Raw genomic sequence first — 18,791 nt, 5'->3', positions numbered from 1 at the left:
TTACACCAACTAGTATCTAGTTAACAGGATAAAAGTTTAAATGAAGCAGAATAAACTGCCACAAACTTAAAACTTAATGTCCTGATATGAGGACGCAGGATCTCAGCAGGTTAAGGTGGTAACGTAAAAAAATGACATAAACAACAACAACAGAAAATAAATGTATCAAGGCTCATAAAGAAAGAATGTTTCAGGTTTAAAACAAACCTCAACATGAGGTGAGTAGCTGGATTCCTCACAACCATTCTACCCAACATGAATTTGTTATGGCTTGTGAAATATACTGTGAGCGAGTGATGGAGCGTGGACAAATGACACCACAATGCTCCAATGCTGCCCCCTGGTGTCTATTTGGGGGTACTACATGATGCTTGTGTGCGCGTGTTAAAGAAGATTCACCACAACTTAGAAACCGCACATTTTATTCCGCTGATTCACAAAGAAAATAAAGTGGGATCTTGCTCAAAAGTGAGATGAGAATAAGTTCCCTCTCTACAGTTGGTGCTGAGTAAAGATGGCTACGGTGATTCGTAGGGACTCGAGCAGACTGACGGCAACAACAGTAAAAAGAAAAAGAAGAATTTGAGTAACCACTGAGTGACCGTAATCAATTAAATAGAACGCAAAAAAAGTTTTTTGGTTTCATTCCACCACCCACAGAGAAGACCGCTGTAGAAAAATTCTAAAAAAAAACAAATAAGGGGGACAGTCAGTTGCTGTTCGATCACAGTTCCTCCTTGTTGTCCGACGTTGACTTCTTCTTAGCGGCCACTTTTACTGTCTTTTTTGCAGCCGGTTTTGTTTCCTTTTTATCTGCCTGCTTGGTTTGTTTTTTAACTGTCTGTTTTCCGTCTTTTTTAGGTTTGACTTTGTCCGCCGTCTTGGCTTTTGCTTGCTCTCCAGCTTTGGCCTTGTCTTTAGGCATAGTTTTAGTTTTAGCTGTCTTGCTGACCGGCACTGGCTCCTCTGGCACGTCCTTCGGCAGGTCGGCCGCTTCGGCTGGTGCAACAGGCTTCTCCTCCTTCTCCTCCGAGGGTTTGTCGTCTTGTTTTTTATCCACTGGCTCCTGCTCAGCCTGGGCAGGAGCTTCTGGTGCGCCGGTGTCGGCCGCCTGGTTTTGGCTGAACTCCGAATTCACAGGGGTGGAAAACATCTTCAGCATATCCTCGGCTTGGATTCTCTCCTATAGGTCAGAGGGAAAAAAGCATCTATCAGACTACTACAACCATATGTCTTTATCAGGGGGTTCACAACCCCTAGAGGGTCCGCTGAGGTACTGCAGGGGGGGTCGCAAAATCTTTGGTTGATTAGACATTTTTATATATTTTAATTTTGCTTGAAATAAAAAAATATACATATTTACTGAACATTTTCTATGGTCATTGTGGAGAAACCACAACAGAAAAACACACAACTAAGACTTTTTTGGTTTATGAAATTACTCATCTTAACATGAAAACAAGAGAACACGTGGATAAACGGATATTATCGACCCTAACCCTACTTATACTAGCACCAGTCAACAGTATTCATCCAAACCTTCTCTTCGTGAGCAGGATCCAGGGTGAACCACAGCGCGACGGCACACCTCTGACCCTTGGTGACGGCTCTGACGCCGTGGGGGTTTTCTTTACCCGCTCCGAACGCGACCACACGGCCGCACTGCGGACGCACCGTAGCCTGGAGAAGACCAACAAAGAAGTCAGTGTTTATGTTAAACGATACGGTGGATTCATAAAGTGTTCGGACCGCATAGATTTCAATTTATTCATTCGGTCATTGGTATGTGGGAGAAAGATAAACACAGCTCCATGACTGATGAGGTGATTGGGCTACAAAGCATTTTAAAGGCTCATTTTACGTATTTAAAGTACGTAGACGCTGGAATATTTAAGTGAGGGCCTTTTACATACTGACAGATGCTGGCAATAAAATTCATAGGCTCGTTAATAGTGAATATAAGACATTTATTTCAACATAGTACATCCGACCCATAGGGTTACACTGTAGAATCTCTGGTGTATCTAACATGGCGCCTATTAATAAGTTGGCCAAACTCTTTCTAATATACGGCTCTGCTTCCTACTAAAACAGTGCAACCTCTAGTGGGCAAATTAGGAATGGCAGTTAATTGTATTGAAAATTTGCAGCTAATGCAAATTCATCCCACAGGCCAGGAGGCCCACAGGACGTATGTTTGACGCCCCTGTTCTAAGGGATTTAGTCCAGGCTTTAGTTGGACGACTTTAGAAGAGTTAGAGACTTGTCCTGAAGCCACTCCAGTGTTGTCTAGGAGTTTAATGGTGGTGCCAAACATCTGGTGTTTTCTGACCTGTTTCTTTTCTGTCCTAGATTTCAGTTTCCCCTTTGCCCTGGGAGGTTATAAACGGTACATTGATTGTATTTTTATGCTTCCAAATGAATGAAAAGATATATTTACCGTGACTGTTTTGGCGTCCAGCTCGGTGAAAATGAACTCTCCTCCTTCGAAGTCATCATTTAAGTAAAGGATGGCGCTGCAAGACAAATACATCAAGATGTGAGGTTGGTTGGCGCGAATAAGGAGGGAGCACGGCGTGTTACCGTGTGCGTGGCCTCACCTGTAGTCTCTGTGGGTGTATGCCGGAGGTTCCTTTATGCACTCGTTGATCTCCGAAACCAACACACAGTTGTCCACGTGAACGGGGTGACTCAGGTCCTGTCGGTCCTCCTGCAACTCTGAGCAAGCATCAGTGCAGACAGACGTTAGAACCCGTCCATGCCGTGGTCAGGTGGACATTCAGCTCATTACTTTTGGTTACACAGGAAGCAACTCCCTTCTCACAGACTTCATTCAGCTAAAAGTTTCTTAAGTGGCAAACATATGCAGCATTAAACACCAGGCTGGTGAACATAGTGGAACATTCAGCATCATGTGTGCATAGCCTCTGTTTCAGTTAACTACTAACGTCATGTATTAAATATCCAGTGTCTGCTACTCTAGGTGTGTAAAAGGCAGCTGTTTTTGTGTTGTCCTCTGCTGCCCCCGAGTGGTAAAAAACTATGCATGCAGCTTTAAATCTTTGACACAAATTTGATAAAAGGTTTCTTCTCTTCTTCTTTTGGTCAGAATATGCACCTACATACAGACACACGTATTTATCTACAGAAAGATTAGAAGATAATCAACAATATAAAAGCATCACATGAACTGAGCAGTAAAATACATGTTACAGTGTAACAATACATTCAGTATGTGGGTTTTTTAGGCAGTTAATATAATGTTGATGCATGTGCAAGTGTGACTTTTTTGAATATGTTTCATTTTAGTTGATGTGACATAATGGTGACCACGCGTTGCCATGTCAACCAACCTTACTCCATAAAGACCAGTAAAACCAATTTTTCAAAATATAAGCCAACGTTTCCTTGTAACTGGTGGAGGTAGAGCGTAGTATTAAGGAAGTGGGGACACATTATATTCATACAATCCATGGTTTAGCCATTAAGTAGTTAAAATCGACTTAAGTTAATAAAAGCCTATATAAATAAATAAATAAATAAATCAAATACCTTTAAATATGAGACACAAAAACATGCTTCCTAAATTTAAGGCTCTGCCCATTTTTCCTACTAAATAAGGCAGCAACTGTTCTTGTCGACAGACACCATACATCACTGTGATAGTTCATTACGAAAGAACAAGAGAGAAGACCAACCACCGTAATACAGTCCTTAGGGACAACATCAGAAAACAATCTGCTCACCATCGATGGTGGAGCGACACACCAGGTGGGAGTAGGAGAAGTAGAGCGGCGTCTCCAGACGGAAGTAGGACTCCAGCACCTTCTTCACTTTCTCGCTGAGGTCGAAGAACAGACGAGCGCTCTTCAGAGGAACTTTCCCCTCCTGTCCGAGCTGTGAGAGGCAGAAACACGACGTCAACAACTGGCGCAAGGACAGAACCGCTCAGAGTCAAAGTCATTAAATGTAAATACGCATATGGAAGAGTTAGCGTGCCAAAAACACTTTGAAGTCAGAGCGTCGACGAAGTTTACTGGTTTAACATCTTAATGATTTAGCCACAGAACTAAAGACTGTATGCAAAGACGGATCCCATGACAGTTCAGAATCAATCAATATATCAATATATATCAGGGGTCTTCAGTGTTTTTCAGGCCAAGGACCCCAACCTACTATATGTGTTCTATATTAAACTCTGCCTACTGCAAATTATAAATATATATTATTACTTTCATTTTTGCATTCAATATTAAGCTATTCAAATAATACACAGGTTCATATATTATTTTTATTATTTCAAACATGTGCAACAGTAGGGTGACAGATTAAGAAAACAATTGGCAGATTCAAGTTACAACTACAAACATAGCTAAATGTGGTGGGGACAGTGAATCACCAAAACATTTTGGCCTCAGTAGTTGGCTGATGAGAGCTAGCTGCACTGTTAGCTTCTCTTCGGCTAATATTGCAGCATGTGTCTGGGATTTCACCTGGGGACTGAATAGGCTCTCGGTCAATTGCGGACAGGAACCTGACAGAGTCAGCGTGTAATATGCGGCCTTGTGATTGGCTCAGCAGCGAAAGGGGGGGGGCCTACTGTGTCTTCGATTGACAGGTCTAGTGTGGCGCTCTTTTATCGCTGAATAAGTGAAGTGCTGACTGAAAGATAACGTCTTTTGCCTCCATTTATCCCTTTACTAAAACTTTAAAAATTAAGAATTGTGGGTGAAAATTTAAAATATATATATAAAAATGTCTAATCAACCAAAGATTTTGTGACCCTCCCTGCAGTACCTCTGCGGGTCGTGGACCCCCTGTTGAAGACCTATGACATATATCAATTGCTCACTAGTGTCTGGTTTCATTATATGTCTGTGAAGGTTCTCAGTCATCCAGGTCATGGTATACCCAAAAATTAATTGGAAGTTGGAGATGGAAATTAATTGCACCAGTTACTGATCTGCTGGGTTACACCCCAGGGTTCCCAATTTAAACCTCAAACTTCCCACTAGTCCCATAGAACTGCAGAAGCTACTTGGATGAGTGGCAAACGTCTTCTCAAAACTCTTTTTGTTTTATTATAGGTCATAAGCCCCACCCCCTCCATGTTAGTGCATGTTTTGCTTGCTTGCAATTTATGCCAAGATCACAGGATAGCAGCATCTGTTTCTACTAAGATACTCAGGCTTTAATCAATGAGAGGAGGAGGATACGTCTTATATCTTTATACGAAGTCTATTTACAGACCTTGACAGCCTTCAGGACGGTGACTCCCTGGAACATCTCATTTGGGGAGTGCGGTGATGGTCGCCCCCGGTATCCGTCGCCTTTCTGAGCAGCTGCCTGGGGAAATCAGAGCGACGTCAACCCACCGACATGACGAGCCGACACGCACAACGCGTACACACAGGACGCAAATACATTGATCAGCGGACGACTCACGTTGGAGAGGCGGTGCAGCTCCCTGCACTCGTCGTCGCTGATCACCCCGTCCAGCAGCACCCGCTGAGTCCCATTCAGCTGCTTGGACATCATGGTCACCTGGATGTTATCGTACAACAGAGCGCCACCTACAGCACACACAATTTAACACTTAGCACGGACGGTTTGGCTGCAGAAGACAAATGAATATCGGTTCTGTTGAGTAAATCATGCCACTCACCTTCCTGTGGCACTATAATCTTGGCCATTTCTGAAGAATCCTTCTTCTTGTCCTCAACCAGAGTCTCAATCTCCTTCATTAAGTTTCCTATCTCCTCCGTGATCCTCGCTGCAGTTTCCCTTTCGACCCTGAGACATAAAGAAAGAAGACGGAGGACGTGTTATAACTAACGGCGAGTTAAAGCCCTGCGGCCTGACTGGGGCAGGGTCTTAAACCTTACTTCTGTTTCTCTCTCAGTTTCTTAGGCATGACGTCCTCGGGAGTCCACGGGTCCTTAAAATAGAAAAGGAAATTCACAAGTTGAGCAGCACATTTATTTATTTATGCAGAAATAATGCAAAATTGGGAAATGATGGGAAGTGGTTTATTCACTCACTGGGTCGACAAAGGTGATACCAAAGGCTTCATATCCAAAGTAGAGCAGCTCTTTCTCCAGGAGAGACTGCTGCATGTACTGTTTCACGACCTGGGGTTTAAAATATGCAGGATGAGACCACAGCACGGAGGAAGCTCCTGTTAATTACCACGAACACCATCCTATAAAGACTGATAGGAGATTTATAGAGGGCTTCTGTCATCACCGAGATGTTTGCACACTAAGAGGAAGATCTGCAGATGGAACATGTGGTTCATTTATATTTTTAATTTTGTATGTACGTGGTATAATACTCTGTCATTTTTGAAGTCTGTTTAAGACCCATGTCACCTCCGGTTAACAAAAACACACGACATCATAAGATTTGAGATATTTTGTCAGGTTAAAATCTGACGTGACATGTCTTGATCATTTATTATTCCGTGACAGTTTGATATGAATGAGGATAAAGGCAGGATATAAAACCACGCTTTCTTTTTAAGTTAAAAACTACACCTGAAGCATTTATAACAGCACAGACTAGAAAGGACTTGTAAAAAAAGAAAAAGAAAAGAGAAATCTGCAGCCCAGGTGATAAGCACTTAGTCCTTAGTGCTTATTGATGAGCCCAATAAGCCACTGTAAATGGTGTATTATATAGACATTTGGTGGCCGGGGCAGTAAAATTCATACTTATGTGTTCTAGATAACCATCGGAGCCTTTTTTAATGCCTCTTGTGCCCTTGAGTCCATTTGAGCTCTAATGGAGGCCATTTTTCTGCCAGCACACATCGTGCAGGCTGATTTACTGCTGATCGTTACAGAGCAAGATAAAAATAACTGCTCTCACGGGTGAATGTACGACTAAATATAGTGTAAATCTGTACCTGTCTGGCTGATATGGGTCCGGCCTTGTCCTCACCCAGCACGGCAGAATAATAATTCAGGTTCTGGATCATCACCTCGTCTTTGGGGTGGAACAGCAGGTAGGTCTTGGCGCACTCTATGGCCTGCTCGTACTTCTCACCTGGAGAGAGGAGACGGCGGAAGCGATTTTGGTTGACAAAGTGATTCGGTTGACAAAACATTCGGTTGACAAAACATTTATTGGACGTACAGGATATCTACCTCCTCTTGAAGACGACTATTTTATGACCAGCAGCTAAAGTTCAGATATCATTTGGTTTTTAATGGTGGTGTCAAATTTATCATTTTCTTTAAGTTGCCAGTGGAGATAATGAAATAAGGGCAATAAATATATACATACAATGTCTTTTTGTCTATAATTTTAATGTGAGTTAACATTTGATATTACTATTTTGTCTTTTCACTAGTGGTTGGGAGTGTTTTTTATGTCCCATTGTGACCAAACAACTTCCCTTTGGATCAATAAAGTCTACCTAGGCCTATATGTAAAGTGATTTCACGGCAAACCAAACCTGATCGACATCTCTCTCATTCTTCAGTGTGAAGTACTTTCCGTCATATTCCTTGGTCTAAAGCTGGGTGCTGATGGTTGTTATGTAAATGTTTGTTATCACCTGATGTAAAGCTGTATTTTTGCATTTTCAAAGACATCTGTATGTTACAGGTGGTTTATACTTCTGTGTTACATTCACATAGAAGCTACACCGATAGTGCAGAAAATGAGCATTTTTATATGCACATGAAAAAAACGAATTATTGCCTTAATCCAACTTTAACTGGACAACTTAAACGCATGTTAACATGCTACTTTGACTTAAATCGCAGTTCTTCTTATCCGATTAAGACACCCAGATAATGCAATTGGAAATCAATTTTCTCCGGCATGTATACGCTTTAATCTGAGTTTAACTAGACAAATCGTGTGCACATGCTCCACAACAGCAGCGAATAAGAACACACATTCTGCACACTACAGGCTGTTGTTAAAGGGAAGGGCTGAGACTCACTGTTGTAGTAGGAGAACTGCAGGTAGTTGAAGTGTGAGGGCAGGAAGTCTTCAAAGGGCTTCTCTCGGCCAGGGGTTGTAGCTAGGTCCACCGAGCAGTGCTGCTTACAGTTCAGCACCTGCATGTAGTGGTCTGAGCCACACAATCACATTTAGACAAACTGTAAAATGCACATTTTAATTCTCACGTCTGTGAACATTTTCTGCTCCAAGTCACGGTTGTTACTGCCTCACCGGTCATGGTCTGGAACAGGTCCGCGCTGTACTCCATGTAGTTGTATCCATCGTAGTTGTAGGCCCCCTCACACAGAGCTCTGCACTCCTTATCGGCCGTGAAGAACTCCTCCAAGGCCGCTTCGAAGTGCTCGGCCGCCAGGCCGAACGAGTCGTCGCTGTAGAAGCTCTTCCCCAGCAGAAAGTCAGCCTGAAGAGAGAGTGTGTTTCATATAAAAATGTCATTTCACATCAAGTTAGTCAGGAAAGCAAATTAATTCAAGGTTAATGAAACTGATAGATAATGGTGCGTTCCATTTATACTCAGAAGTTGGAATTTCCAATGTTGGAATTTTCAACTGGAACGTCCCCGAAGTCGGATTTTATTCTCAGAAAGTCGTAAAATCCTCACTATCCACGAGCTGAGCTATCAAGATGGCCGCCATATGTGTAAACAGTTTTTAGAAGCTCCTGTAATATTCCGTTTATTATCACTTCTGATTGTTTTTTGTTGGACTAAACCGACTACACAGACAGTGTTTTTCCACATACATATGTTGAAATGCAACAGGAAGTGTAATTTTGTAGTTTTCCATGTGTTATATCGGAACTACAAGTCCATGTCGTGCTAACAACGGCTAAAACCAATAACCTGGTAAAACCAAAACAGTGCGAAACACCATCGTGGAAAACTGTGATTATAGTGTATTTTTATTTACAATGAAAACTTTTGGACATTTTTATAAATTTCTGCCTCGTGTGGTCTTGTAGTTTCATCACTGTAAATAATTCTAGTAAAAAACTCATGAGTTGGTTCAAGTTATCTGTTCCATTTACAACATTATAGCAATAATATTAGTTGTTAATGTCAAGGTCTTTTTTTTTTTTTCTTTCAAACTTTAATTTCACTCTACACACCAAGTTTCACCCAAGTTATATTCAGACAAGGCAAGAGCTTTCATGGATGCGGCCATCTTGTTTTCAGACTTCTGTAACTGGAATGCCAATAACTCAGGTGTGACGTCATTCCCAGGTCCGACTTCCACCCTCAGAGGTAAAAGGAACGCACCATAACTATAGATAATCTCCTCCAGACTGACCTGAAGGCCATTAGAAGCTAAGTGGCGTGAAACACATCAGAAAAGGAGTTTGCTCTCACCATGTGTGGCCTTGCTTCCAAATCTTTGAAGTCCTCCTTCTGAACTCCTGCCATCATCTTGTAGTACTCCAGGTTCTGTCTCATCTCTATGTGATCTGGGTTGGCCTGGAAGAACGTGTGGGCAGCCGCCACCGCTTTGTCCAGCTTGTTGATCTGGAAACCACAGAGGCGCTCATGTTATCGTCTCCAAATGAATTCACATAAGAGTAACGACAAGGCCAGTTATTTACTACTCTGTCAGGAGCATAAGTCAAAAAACAAGCACCACACAGAGTCCTGATATGTCGCTACCTTTCCAGAAAATAAATACCGACATACACAATGGGGAGGGTGCAATTAGTGATTTGCTGATTGGTTTAAATTTATACTAATTATTGATGTAAATTCACTTTCATTCATATGTAAAATACACACATACACATGAAATATACACCCACATGTGTAGTTTATTTTTATCATCACTTTATCATGTATAAACCACAACCACTTTCAATACGACAAATAAGAAACACTGAAAACATTTCGTATTTCAATATGTGTAGTGAAATTATGGAACAGACTGATGGGGGGACTAAAGCATGAGCAACTTTAAGCACACAACAAACAAACACATGGTGTTCACCAGGTACAGGGAGGAAGGACGGTCTGAATATGTCTAGATATACATGAAAAAAGAAAAAACACAGGAAGTAAATGAAGGATCAATTAAGCGTAAGTAGAAATTGTTCAATTTTTTTAGTTTTAGTTTTTGGTATTACATGTTTGAAATACAGCTTTCATTCATTCATTAATCTACAGTTTTTGTCACTTTGTTCTTGTATAGTGGTTATTTTGTTGCCTGTTGTCTCTGTCCTGTTTAATTACTCTTTGGTCACTAGTTTTCTTCTCGTGCTCTCTTCTTGGCTTGTGTAGCATGTAAATTTCTCCAATAGAGATCAATAAGGTATTATCTTATTATAAAGAGGCGTGGAACTTTGAGTAACATTTATTTTAGTTGTGGTAGAAGGTGAGGACTCAGGTGAGACTCGGGTGCTCTATTAACCTCATCATCTTTTGTTCATATACACTAGGACGACTGGTTGGTGCCACCTGCGTAGTTGTTTTTGGTAACACCTCTTAGTAGAAAAGGCAGCTGAGCCTTATGTTTCCTTCAGTATGAAGAAGTTTATTAGCCATGCCTAGTTTTGTTATATTACTTTCATTTATTTGGCATAACCACATGTTCCAATCCTTCCCCACTGTTTATGCTTCAAGCAGCAATAAATTCTGTTCTTTACATCCAGACTCGTCTAGACTCGTCCCTAAATTCCCCTCGACCTTCCAATGGACATGGCAACATATATTAATACGTATATGCATATATGGAGTCCACAAAGTGTTTAGAATTTAGCAGTAATGTGGTATATTTGGTATTTTTCCCAAAGCTGACTCTGGGAACTTTGCACAAGAATTCCAGAGCACCAGGAACTTTCTTATACCTGTGCAAATGGCAATAAAGCCTTTTCCATTATATTCCATCTCTGCCTGTGGTAGGGAAACTACCGTAGGTACAATAATCATTCATGCACAGCAGCAGTATTTGATGTATTTATATTTCATGTCCTGTTTCTTTCTGCATGAAGATTTTTGTGGCAGATTAAATTCTTTCAGCTTTTGTCACGGTGCCTTGAAGTTCTGTGTGAGGGTCACTTTGCACAACAAACTTCACAATTAGACAAAACCTGAATATGAAACCGTTTAAACGTCTTTGTGACCAATTTTGTCCCTTTTACAGATTCTTTTGCACAATAATCTGCTTTTTTTCACTGCCCACCTTACACTAATTTCCTCAATGTCCACATTCACCGATCCTAGCAATTATATTATATTCCAATTTATTATGATGATTATTATTATTATTAGCATTTTTGAAATTTCCTGCCCACACTGACTGTCAGAGTGCTGTATATTCTTTCAAATTTGATACTGTCTTTTATTGTTTTTATTGTCCTTTTATATTTCGTACGTGATTCTGCGGTACGGTAATTTCCCATACGTGGGATAAATAAACGTTTCCTTATGTCTTATGTTTAGCTGAATAAGGAAAACAAATGGTTTGAAATGATAAAAATAACTTTTTTTCTTATCCCACATCATTTTCCAGACAAAGTAATAGCCGGAGCATTTGAAAGTCGCACTTCAGGCCTGTAAAGAGCAATCCCCAAATTCTACGTCCTCACGTCAGACTCCACTGAAGCTGACTCCACCTAAAGACGTGGCACGGCTCTTTTAGTTTTGGGGGGTTGGGGCATTTACAGGACTCAGCTCTGAGTCAACTCAGAAACGACACCATTAAAAAAAAAAGAAAACGTGTCAAAGTTTTCACTTTGTGTGAGTTCTTGCGTAACACGAGAACTCACATCTGTGCAGCGTGCGATGCATTTCCAGCGGAGTTGCAGAGATTGCAGCTTCACTTGTAACTCACAGCATAGCTCCATACCTTAAAGTAAGCGGCTTGTAAGTAATTATAGGGGGTCCTCTTCTTGAACTCCAGCTCCACATCTTCACCGACTAGGTGCATAGTCTGTGAACCCAGCTTCTCCGTTTCGCAGGACTTCACGCAATCCGCCCGCTTGAGGATTTTCTGGAAGAAGCCCAGATCGTTCACGGAGCCGGCCCCCGGTACGGGTACTCCGAGGCCGGGTAAAGGCTCGCCGAAAGCGGTCTGGTTTGCGCAGCTCAGCCGGCACTGAGCCTTCACGTTGCGCACCGTAGCTTTGTTCCTGAGCGCCTTCTCCATGTTCAGGATGACCGACAACCAGTCCCCCTTGTAGTAGGCTTCCACCGCCGTGTCGAAGAGGAAATCGTAAGGCTCCAAGACCAAACGATTGCTCAGAGTAGTGTCCGATGCGCACCACGGCACCATAACGCAGAGACATACGAGCGCATAACGGAGCTCCATGGCGTTCAGTCGTCAGGGCTCTGCAGCGGGACAAGAGCCTGGATCTGAGCTTGGGGAGCCGGGACAGAGAGGGATTGCTACTCCTTCTGTGTCTGCCTGCAGGAACTTTTCTGTAGGTGGGGTTTGGGACTTCTCAGCCCCCGGTAACACGCCCATCCCATACAAATGCAGCAGTCACTATAATAATGGCCCATAGTACGAGTTGGATATAAGTAGAGGACGATGCAATGTCATCATGGTGAACTTAAATATAACATCAACATCTGTCCCTATGATTATCAACCCATCAGGGGCCTAGTGCGTAAACTGTTTGTTGGGCCCTAACAAACCTGGAGGGTTCATTATTGATGCTGCCAAACACAAACCAAATCTAGGGAACATAATCACTATTACTCACTATGAAAATGCTGACTTTAGAATATAAACAGGGTTAATTGTAAAAAGAAACAATAACTGCGAAGGTGCATAATTGCTGTGTTACAGTGATTCTTGTAACATGACCTTGCCTGAGGTATTCTTTATGAAAACAAAACGGAAACCAGAGGACAAAAAACTACCACTTTACAAGAAATCAGTTCATACTAGATACCTGGTGTAATGAGATCTCCCATGATAAGCAGTGAATACGAGCCAGAGGCGAACTGCCTCTGCCTGCATAATTATTCTGTTCCTGTAAAGCAGCAACACACTGGAACAAATTGATACAACAGTTGTTTTATTATGACACAGTTCATATGCAGATGTCTGTATTTAGTCTCTGTGAGATGATTATTTTTGGTCCTGGTTTAGCTAATATTTAGGATAATCATTTGTTGTCATTTCTAGTCACTGCGGTCCATTGTAGCACGATGAGTCACACAAAGAGACTTTGGCAAATTCCTATTGTCAAATACTCAGAAGGAAGCTGCAAAAAACTGCTAAAGAGAAAACAAAAAATCTTAAAAACAACTAGATTTCATACTTTCAGGCCTGTTATCCGTTTGGTGTTACATTAGAACCCCTTTCTCTAAACTACAATATTATAAAAGGCTTTTTATGTATGTACTTGACAGCTCATTTTGTAAACTAATGATTTGTCTCATAACTGCCCTGCACTAAATCTTCTAAACCTTCATCAAAGTTATGGTATTCCTGCTGAGTTTAAAGCAACTGAGAGAACTGTTTTAATTTTTTAGTTTTATTGATTTCTATTGAATTTAGCCGGTGGGCGAGGCTAAATAACAATTAAATAACAGATCATGCTGCTGAATGATCTTTTTCTCATGGTGTTTCAGAATAAACTTTTATAAATTATACTTCTATCATGCATACTTGTAATACAAATGCAACATCGGTGCATGGTTATCCAATAACATCAATGGGGAGTGTGTAGAGGTGGTTCAGACATTTAAGTAACAGGATCTTCATCTGGATCACAAACTGGATTAGTCAGACCCGTCTCTATTTCCTCGGGAGGCCAACATTGTTTAATACCTGCCAGAAGCTGCTGAACATGTTCTACCAGAGCATTGTAGCTAAAGTCTCAGTCCAGAAGAGTGCAGTCTCTGGCAGAGGGCCTGAATTTGAGGATGACACATACCACCCCGTGAGGGCGAGAAAGATGTTTTATATACCCAGATTTGTGCCTGTATCTCATCAATCTCTTGCTGTGATAGTAGTTTTAGATTACGGATGTTGGAAGTCTGGGCTAACAGCTGTTTCTTTGTTAGCCTTGAACCTTGTGGGTTTCAAAGTATCCATTGCGCCAACATTTGCTGCATGCATCCCGTCTCTCTGGGATTGCTTGTGTAGTAGCATTCCAACAACTCTGTGTTTTCCACCCTTGTACAGCATGGAGGAGGGTGACGCTGGACGCTGGACCTCACTGTTAAGCCTTTAGGTGTCGTAGCCTAACTTAAAATTTAATGAAACATCGGTGAAAAGAGGTGCCCACTTGAGAACCCCAATGATATGTCGCATACTGCCTACTAGCATTGGCTTGTTAGCTGGTGTGTTCATGTTAGTTGCTAGTTGGCAGCTGGCTGGTCAGTTTTCAGTTGAACTGTGCTTCTAAATGTGATGTGGATGTAACATAACACTGAAACCTAGAAATATACAGAAACTGCACTTCTTTTTCTTAGTCATTCATAAAATGTTTTGTGATAGTTTAGGTCATTAAATGTAAACACGTGCATGATGTTCTTCTTTGCACTAAAACAACTGGGGGAAAAAAATTGGATTTCTCATTATTTATAGGTTAATGTTAATACTGTAAGTGTTAACAGTGTTAACTGTAAGTGTTATAACACTGTCGTGGGATAACAAACTAGGCTGTACGTGCCCCCTGAACTAAAATTATTTAGTTTCTATGTATTTTTAAACAGGCACAAATCCGGGCTACTATTGTAGGCTAAACAAGGGGGTGGAGACTTAGGACCCACAGGAAGCTCCGGTATTTTTAGTCAGACGTAATCAGCAGGTTACAAAATCGGCATGTGGAGAGGCTGAAGTACGGTTGCATTCACTAATATCACCCGAAAGAGCAAAAACTGAATGAGGACAACATGGACAAGATCGTCAGTCTACCTAACCAGCCGGACAAAACCACCACAGGTGAGAAATAAACCCAGTAAACACGAAGTTGTGTTGTGACAAAGCACAATAATGACGATATATTAACCATAGCACTATAACACAATATTTACCAGCATGCTTCCTGTATTATATGTGGATATAATTACTTGTGGGTTATATATCTGTGGTTTAAAATACTGCACAGGTTAACGTTACTGTAACAGAAAAAAAAATAATCGTGTTATTGGTCATATAACTATGTCATGTATGATACGTAACAGTGGCTCTGGCTGTTGTTATACAAGCATGTCTTGGGTTGGGCCTACAACAGTATCATTATCTACTATCTATAAAACAAAATACTAATTAAAAAATAAATAAAAATAAAGTATAATTCTAGGTTTGGGGTAGGAGGACGAGAATGTGCTGTGGTTGTGTGCATTGGAGAAAAGTTAGAGAGGGAGAGTAACCCGCAGTTTATGCTTCTGCGTTAAGTTGACGCAGAGACCCTAACAACGTAGCTGACGTGCACCTCCCCAGAAATCTACTTGAGCAAACAACAAGAGCTGTGATTGCTCCACTTGGTAGTAGCGTGTTTCCTTGTTAGCATTTATGGCTGCTTCTCCAGCTGCGCAATTTTCGATTTGATTGTTTTAGATTAATAAGGAATCGGTAAGGTTATCGGAGGAGGTTTGGAGATACAGACGTTTGTGTGACTTCCAATTGTTGAAAGTGAAGTAGGAAGTAGAAGACAAAACTGCCAAAAACCACAGCGCTGACTAGTGTTTGGGTGGCGTTGTTACAGAGCGAGGCAGACTGATGAGAGCTTAAGTATAAATGGTTTCCACTGCATAAGTTACGGCGTCTAGGTCCCGCAGTACTATAAAAGAACCTTAAATCAGTGGGCATACAAGAGATTGCAATTATTTCATTTAAAAATTAGTCTTTTGTATAATTTTCACATTTCGCAAATTCATGCTGCAGGCTAGATTAAACCCTCTTGTGCTCTGTTCTCTCTGCTTGGAATCCATCCCTTTCTTTCTAGATTTGACGTGTAATCTCAGAGTACTGGTTAGTTTGTGGCTGAAAAAACAATTGAACCACTTGTGCAAAGGAGGGTCAAAAGGGTACTGTTACACAACAGTAGCCGCGATAACATTTGTAGCAGCAGTAGTAGTAGTTGTGATTGAAGCTACATAACTGCACAACTCCTCCTTGCAGTGAGTTTGGTTGAGAGCAGCAGCGCTCCCAGTGGTGTGGAACTGGTCAGCGCCTACCAAACCACCAGAGTAGGAGACCCCACGGACCTGGTGGCCCTAGCATCACAAGTACAGAAGGTGTGGACTTGAGTTTTTTTCTTCTTATTATTATTATTAACTGTCAGATTATTCTGGTGATAAGTTTAACACATTTTCTTTTCTGTGTTTCCAGGGAGATGATTTCATAAAAGCCAACGCCTGCAACAGACTGACGGTCATCGCGGATCAGATCAGATATCTGCAGGAGCAGGCGAGAAAGGTAGGCACTGCGCACAAATTCATTGTCGTCTTAACATGCAAACGCAAGCGCAAGTGGATTTTGGGAACATTCAGATCTGCTTGTTGTTGAATTGCGTTTGCTTCTTTCCCTCTAGGTCTTGGAAGAGGCAAAAAGAGACGCTGACCTCCACCACGCTGCTTGTAATATTGTCAAAAAGCCAGGCAACATGTACTACCTCTACCTGCGGCCCTCTGGACAGAAATACTTCTCCATCATCTCTCCTAAGGTTGGTGTTACACACTGATCGGAGACAGGAGAAGTGAATAATTGAACATCTCTGTGACCATTAAAGTCCTGCTTGAGAAAGTTGACCCCAGCCCATTCACTATGTGATGTTACTTACAAGTAGGACTCACTAACCAGACTAGGCACCCCCATAGCAAAGACACTCCTTCATGACACCACAGGACACCCTCAGAGGATCCATGTCCATTCTCGGATGAGTCACCACAAGGGAGAGCTACACAATATTAGGAAGGTGGTCATAATGTTATGCCTGATCGGGTATTGTCACTAGCTTCCGCCACCTCTAATGTTACGTCATCCCATGTGAACAGGGTGAGTTGCCAGAGTGCTATCAGTTATTTAACAGGCCCACGGGGGAGAGTCGCTTAAACACACATGAATGCCAAACGTGACAGAGCAGGCCTGTGAATGTAAAGCTGATGTTTAAAGTTCAAGTAAAACCAGAAGGGAGCTGATAAGTTACCAGGTGTCCTAAACTCAGGCACTTCAGTTTGGAAACGGGTGGTTACAGTGTAACTACATCTGTTGAAGAAAAACCAGGTCCAGGTTATGGAGTCATGGAGAATTGTAAAAAGTTGAGTGTGAGACTTCAGGTGCTTTTATGACCGAGAAATAATGAACGCAAAGGAACTGGCTGTAAGTGTGAAAATCCAAAACCAGCCTAATTGAGATAATATGAGTCAATACACGTCCCCCTGTCTATCCCAGTTAATTAAAGATTTTTGTCTTATCTTCAGAGTTTCTCAGACTGCTTCAATCAGGCTGGTTCTGGATTTTCACACTCACAGACAGTTCATTTGTTTTCACAGCTACATCTGTTTTGAAAAAAAAAAATCTTTTCACTGGTAATGAAATTTCAGGAATGTCGCAGTTAATGTCGGGGAATTTTGAACTAGTCGTATATCATAAAATAAAACCTTGCCAGTGGTGGATTTAGAAACGCTTTTGAAATATGGCTGCAAATCCTAGTTGTTCCTGAAGTGGAAAAAATCAGATGACGCCTCCCTGAAGCCGCTGAAGGAAAAATTCAACTTGCTTTTCAAGATATTTTGCTTCCTGTTACATAAGACCAAGTGTGTCTTAACTGCTGCAAAGACATTTAATTCCTACAATACGAACAATTGGAAACTTAAAATTCATGTGACTTCCTGCTTTGTGGTTCCTTAACTAAGGACGTCTGTAAGAATGCACCAAGTGTCATCGTGTCTTATCAATCTTCTCCTCCTCTTTGAAGGAATGGGGTTCAAGCTGCCCTCATGAGTTTCTTGGCGCGTACAAACTTCAACACGACATGTCCTGGACCCCGATAGAGGAGGTGGAGAAACGGGACGCAGAGATCGCCATCATGGACAAACTTCTCAGCCAGCAGACGGCCTTGCCTCCGTACGCAGGACCTAACTTCAAAGGCCTCTCTGAATGAAAGACTGATGGGACTGGGTTGAACCAGGCCCAAAAAAAAGGAAATGGGATTTTACAGAGGACACATGGTGGAGGGAACTAAGTCTTAATGGACATTAGAAATCCAGACATGGAATTGCTGTTATCAGTGTCGTTCTCACACTTCCTGGAGTGAATTAGTTTTCATCTGCGAACATATCAGCTGCTGACGGACACTTCTACTGAATAAAGTTTTAAATATTTTTGCTCGAGAAGCCTCATAATGGTCTTACCATTCAGGCAACATTCAACACAACAATTTAAAGCTGTGCAGTTTTCTTTTTCAGTCAGTGCTTCTCGGTTGCTGCGTTTCCATTCCCCCTAGAAATTACCTAAATATCGCAATAAAAACTGGTAATAGAAACGCCTACATTTTGAAAAACCTCTCAAATATCGCAAAAACACACATGAGGGGGTTTTTCAGATGTATGGATTTAAAAGTTTATCAAAAACTATCAAAAATGCAATGGAAAAACTTTTTTCCCCAACAGGGGGTCATGTGACCAGTGCATTTGTCTCGCAGGATGAGAGTTTAAGCATTATCGGATATCGCGAGACTTCATGAGAGTTGCAGCTCATTCTCAAAACACCTTTCAATGGAAACACGTACAAAGCGAAACTGACTTTATGGAAATTTCAGAAATATCGCTTTCATTTTGAGAAAAACTGTAATGGAAACGCAGATACGCAGTTAGGGAAACTACGAGGTACCACAACCAGTTGTTGACCAGCAGGATGTGAAGCTGCTGT

At 41.5% G+C, this 18,791-nt stretch overlaps 2 protein-coding genes across 2 annotated transcripts; one reads left to right on the top strand and one right to left on the bottom strand.

Annotated features, from left to right (window-relative positions):
• Positions 1–405: 405 nt before the first annotated feature.
• p3h1 (prolyl 3-hydroxylase 1) lies at positions 406–12,601 on the bottom strand. The gene is made up of 15 exons (XM_047584261.1): positions 11,805–12,601; positions 9,326–9,478; positions 8,188–8,377; positions 7,955–8,086; positions 6,908–7,047; positions 6,042–6,131; positions 5,886–5,938; positions 5,666–5,793; positions 5,446–5,573; positions 5,251–5,346; positions 3,747–3,897; positions 2,601–2,718; positions 2,441–2,516; positions 1,540–1,680; positions 406–1,183 (listed from the first exon to the last, which is right to left on the bottom strand). Exons 1-15 carry the CDS (start codon positions 12,264–12,266, stop codon positions 725–727), a joined length of 2,517 nt encoding a protein of 838 aa, XP_047440217.1. The 5' UTR covers positions 12,267–12,601; the 3' UTR covers positions 406–724.
• Positions 12,602–14,689: 2,088 nt separating this feature from the next.
• Positions 14,690–18,327, top strand: c4h1orf50 (chromosome 4 C1orf50 homolog). Its single transcript, XM_047583548.1, has 5 exons — positions 14,690–14,858; positions 16,041–16,156; positions 16,251–16,337; positions 16,453–16,584; positions 17,839–18,327. The coding sequence occupies exons 1-5, from the start codon at positions 14,810–14,812 to the stop codon at positions 18,022–18,024; spliced, it is 570 nt and encodes a 189-aa protein (XP_047439504.1). The 5' UTR covers positions 14,690–14,809; the 3' UTR covers positions 18,025–18,327.
• Positions 18,328–18,791: the final 464 nt, after the last annotated feature.

The sequence above is a fragment of the Mugil cephalus genome, chromosome 4 (assembly GCF_022458985.1).
Source record: "Mugil cephalus isolate CIBA_MC_2020 chromosome 4, CIBA_Mcephalus_1.1, whole genome shotgun sequence".
In the NCBI taxonomy this organism is placed as follows: domain Eukaryota; kingdom Metazoa; phylum Chordata; class Actinopteri; order Mugiliformes; family Mugilidae; genus Mugil; species Mugil cephalus.
Note: the sequence above shows the minus strand (reverse complement) of the source record. Positions and strands in the feature narration are given on the sequence as shown.

Coding starts and splice junctions, on each gene's coding strand:
- p3h1 (XM_047584261.1), bottom strand. CDS start 12,266: ATGGAGCTCCGTTATGCGCTCGTATGTCTCTGCGTTATGGTGCCGTGG. Junction 6,132..6,907: donor GACCCATATCAGCCAGACAG/GTACAGATTTAC, acceptor TTTAAACCCCAG/GTCGTGAAACAGTACATGCA. Junction 1,184..1,539: donor ATCCTGCTCACGAAGAGAAG/GTTTGGATGAAT, acceptor TCTGACCTATAG/GAGAGAATCCAAGCCGAGGA.
- c4h1orf50 (XM_047583548.1), top strand. CDS start 14,810: ATGGACAAGATCGTCAGTCTACCTAACCAGCCGGACAAAACCACCACA. Junction 16,157..16,250: donor TAGCATCACAAGTACAGAAG/GTGTGGACTTGA, acceptor CTGTGTTTCCAG/GGAGATGATTTCATAAAAGC. Junction 16,338..16,452: donor TGCAGGAGCAGGCGAGAAAG/GTAGGCACTGCG, acceptor CTTTCCCTCTAG/GTCTTGGAAGAGGCAAAAAG.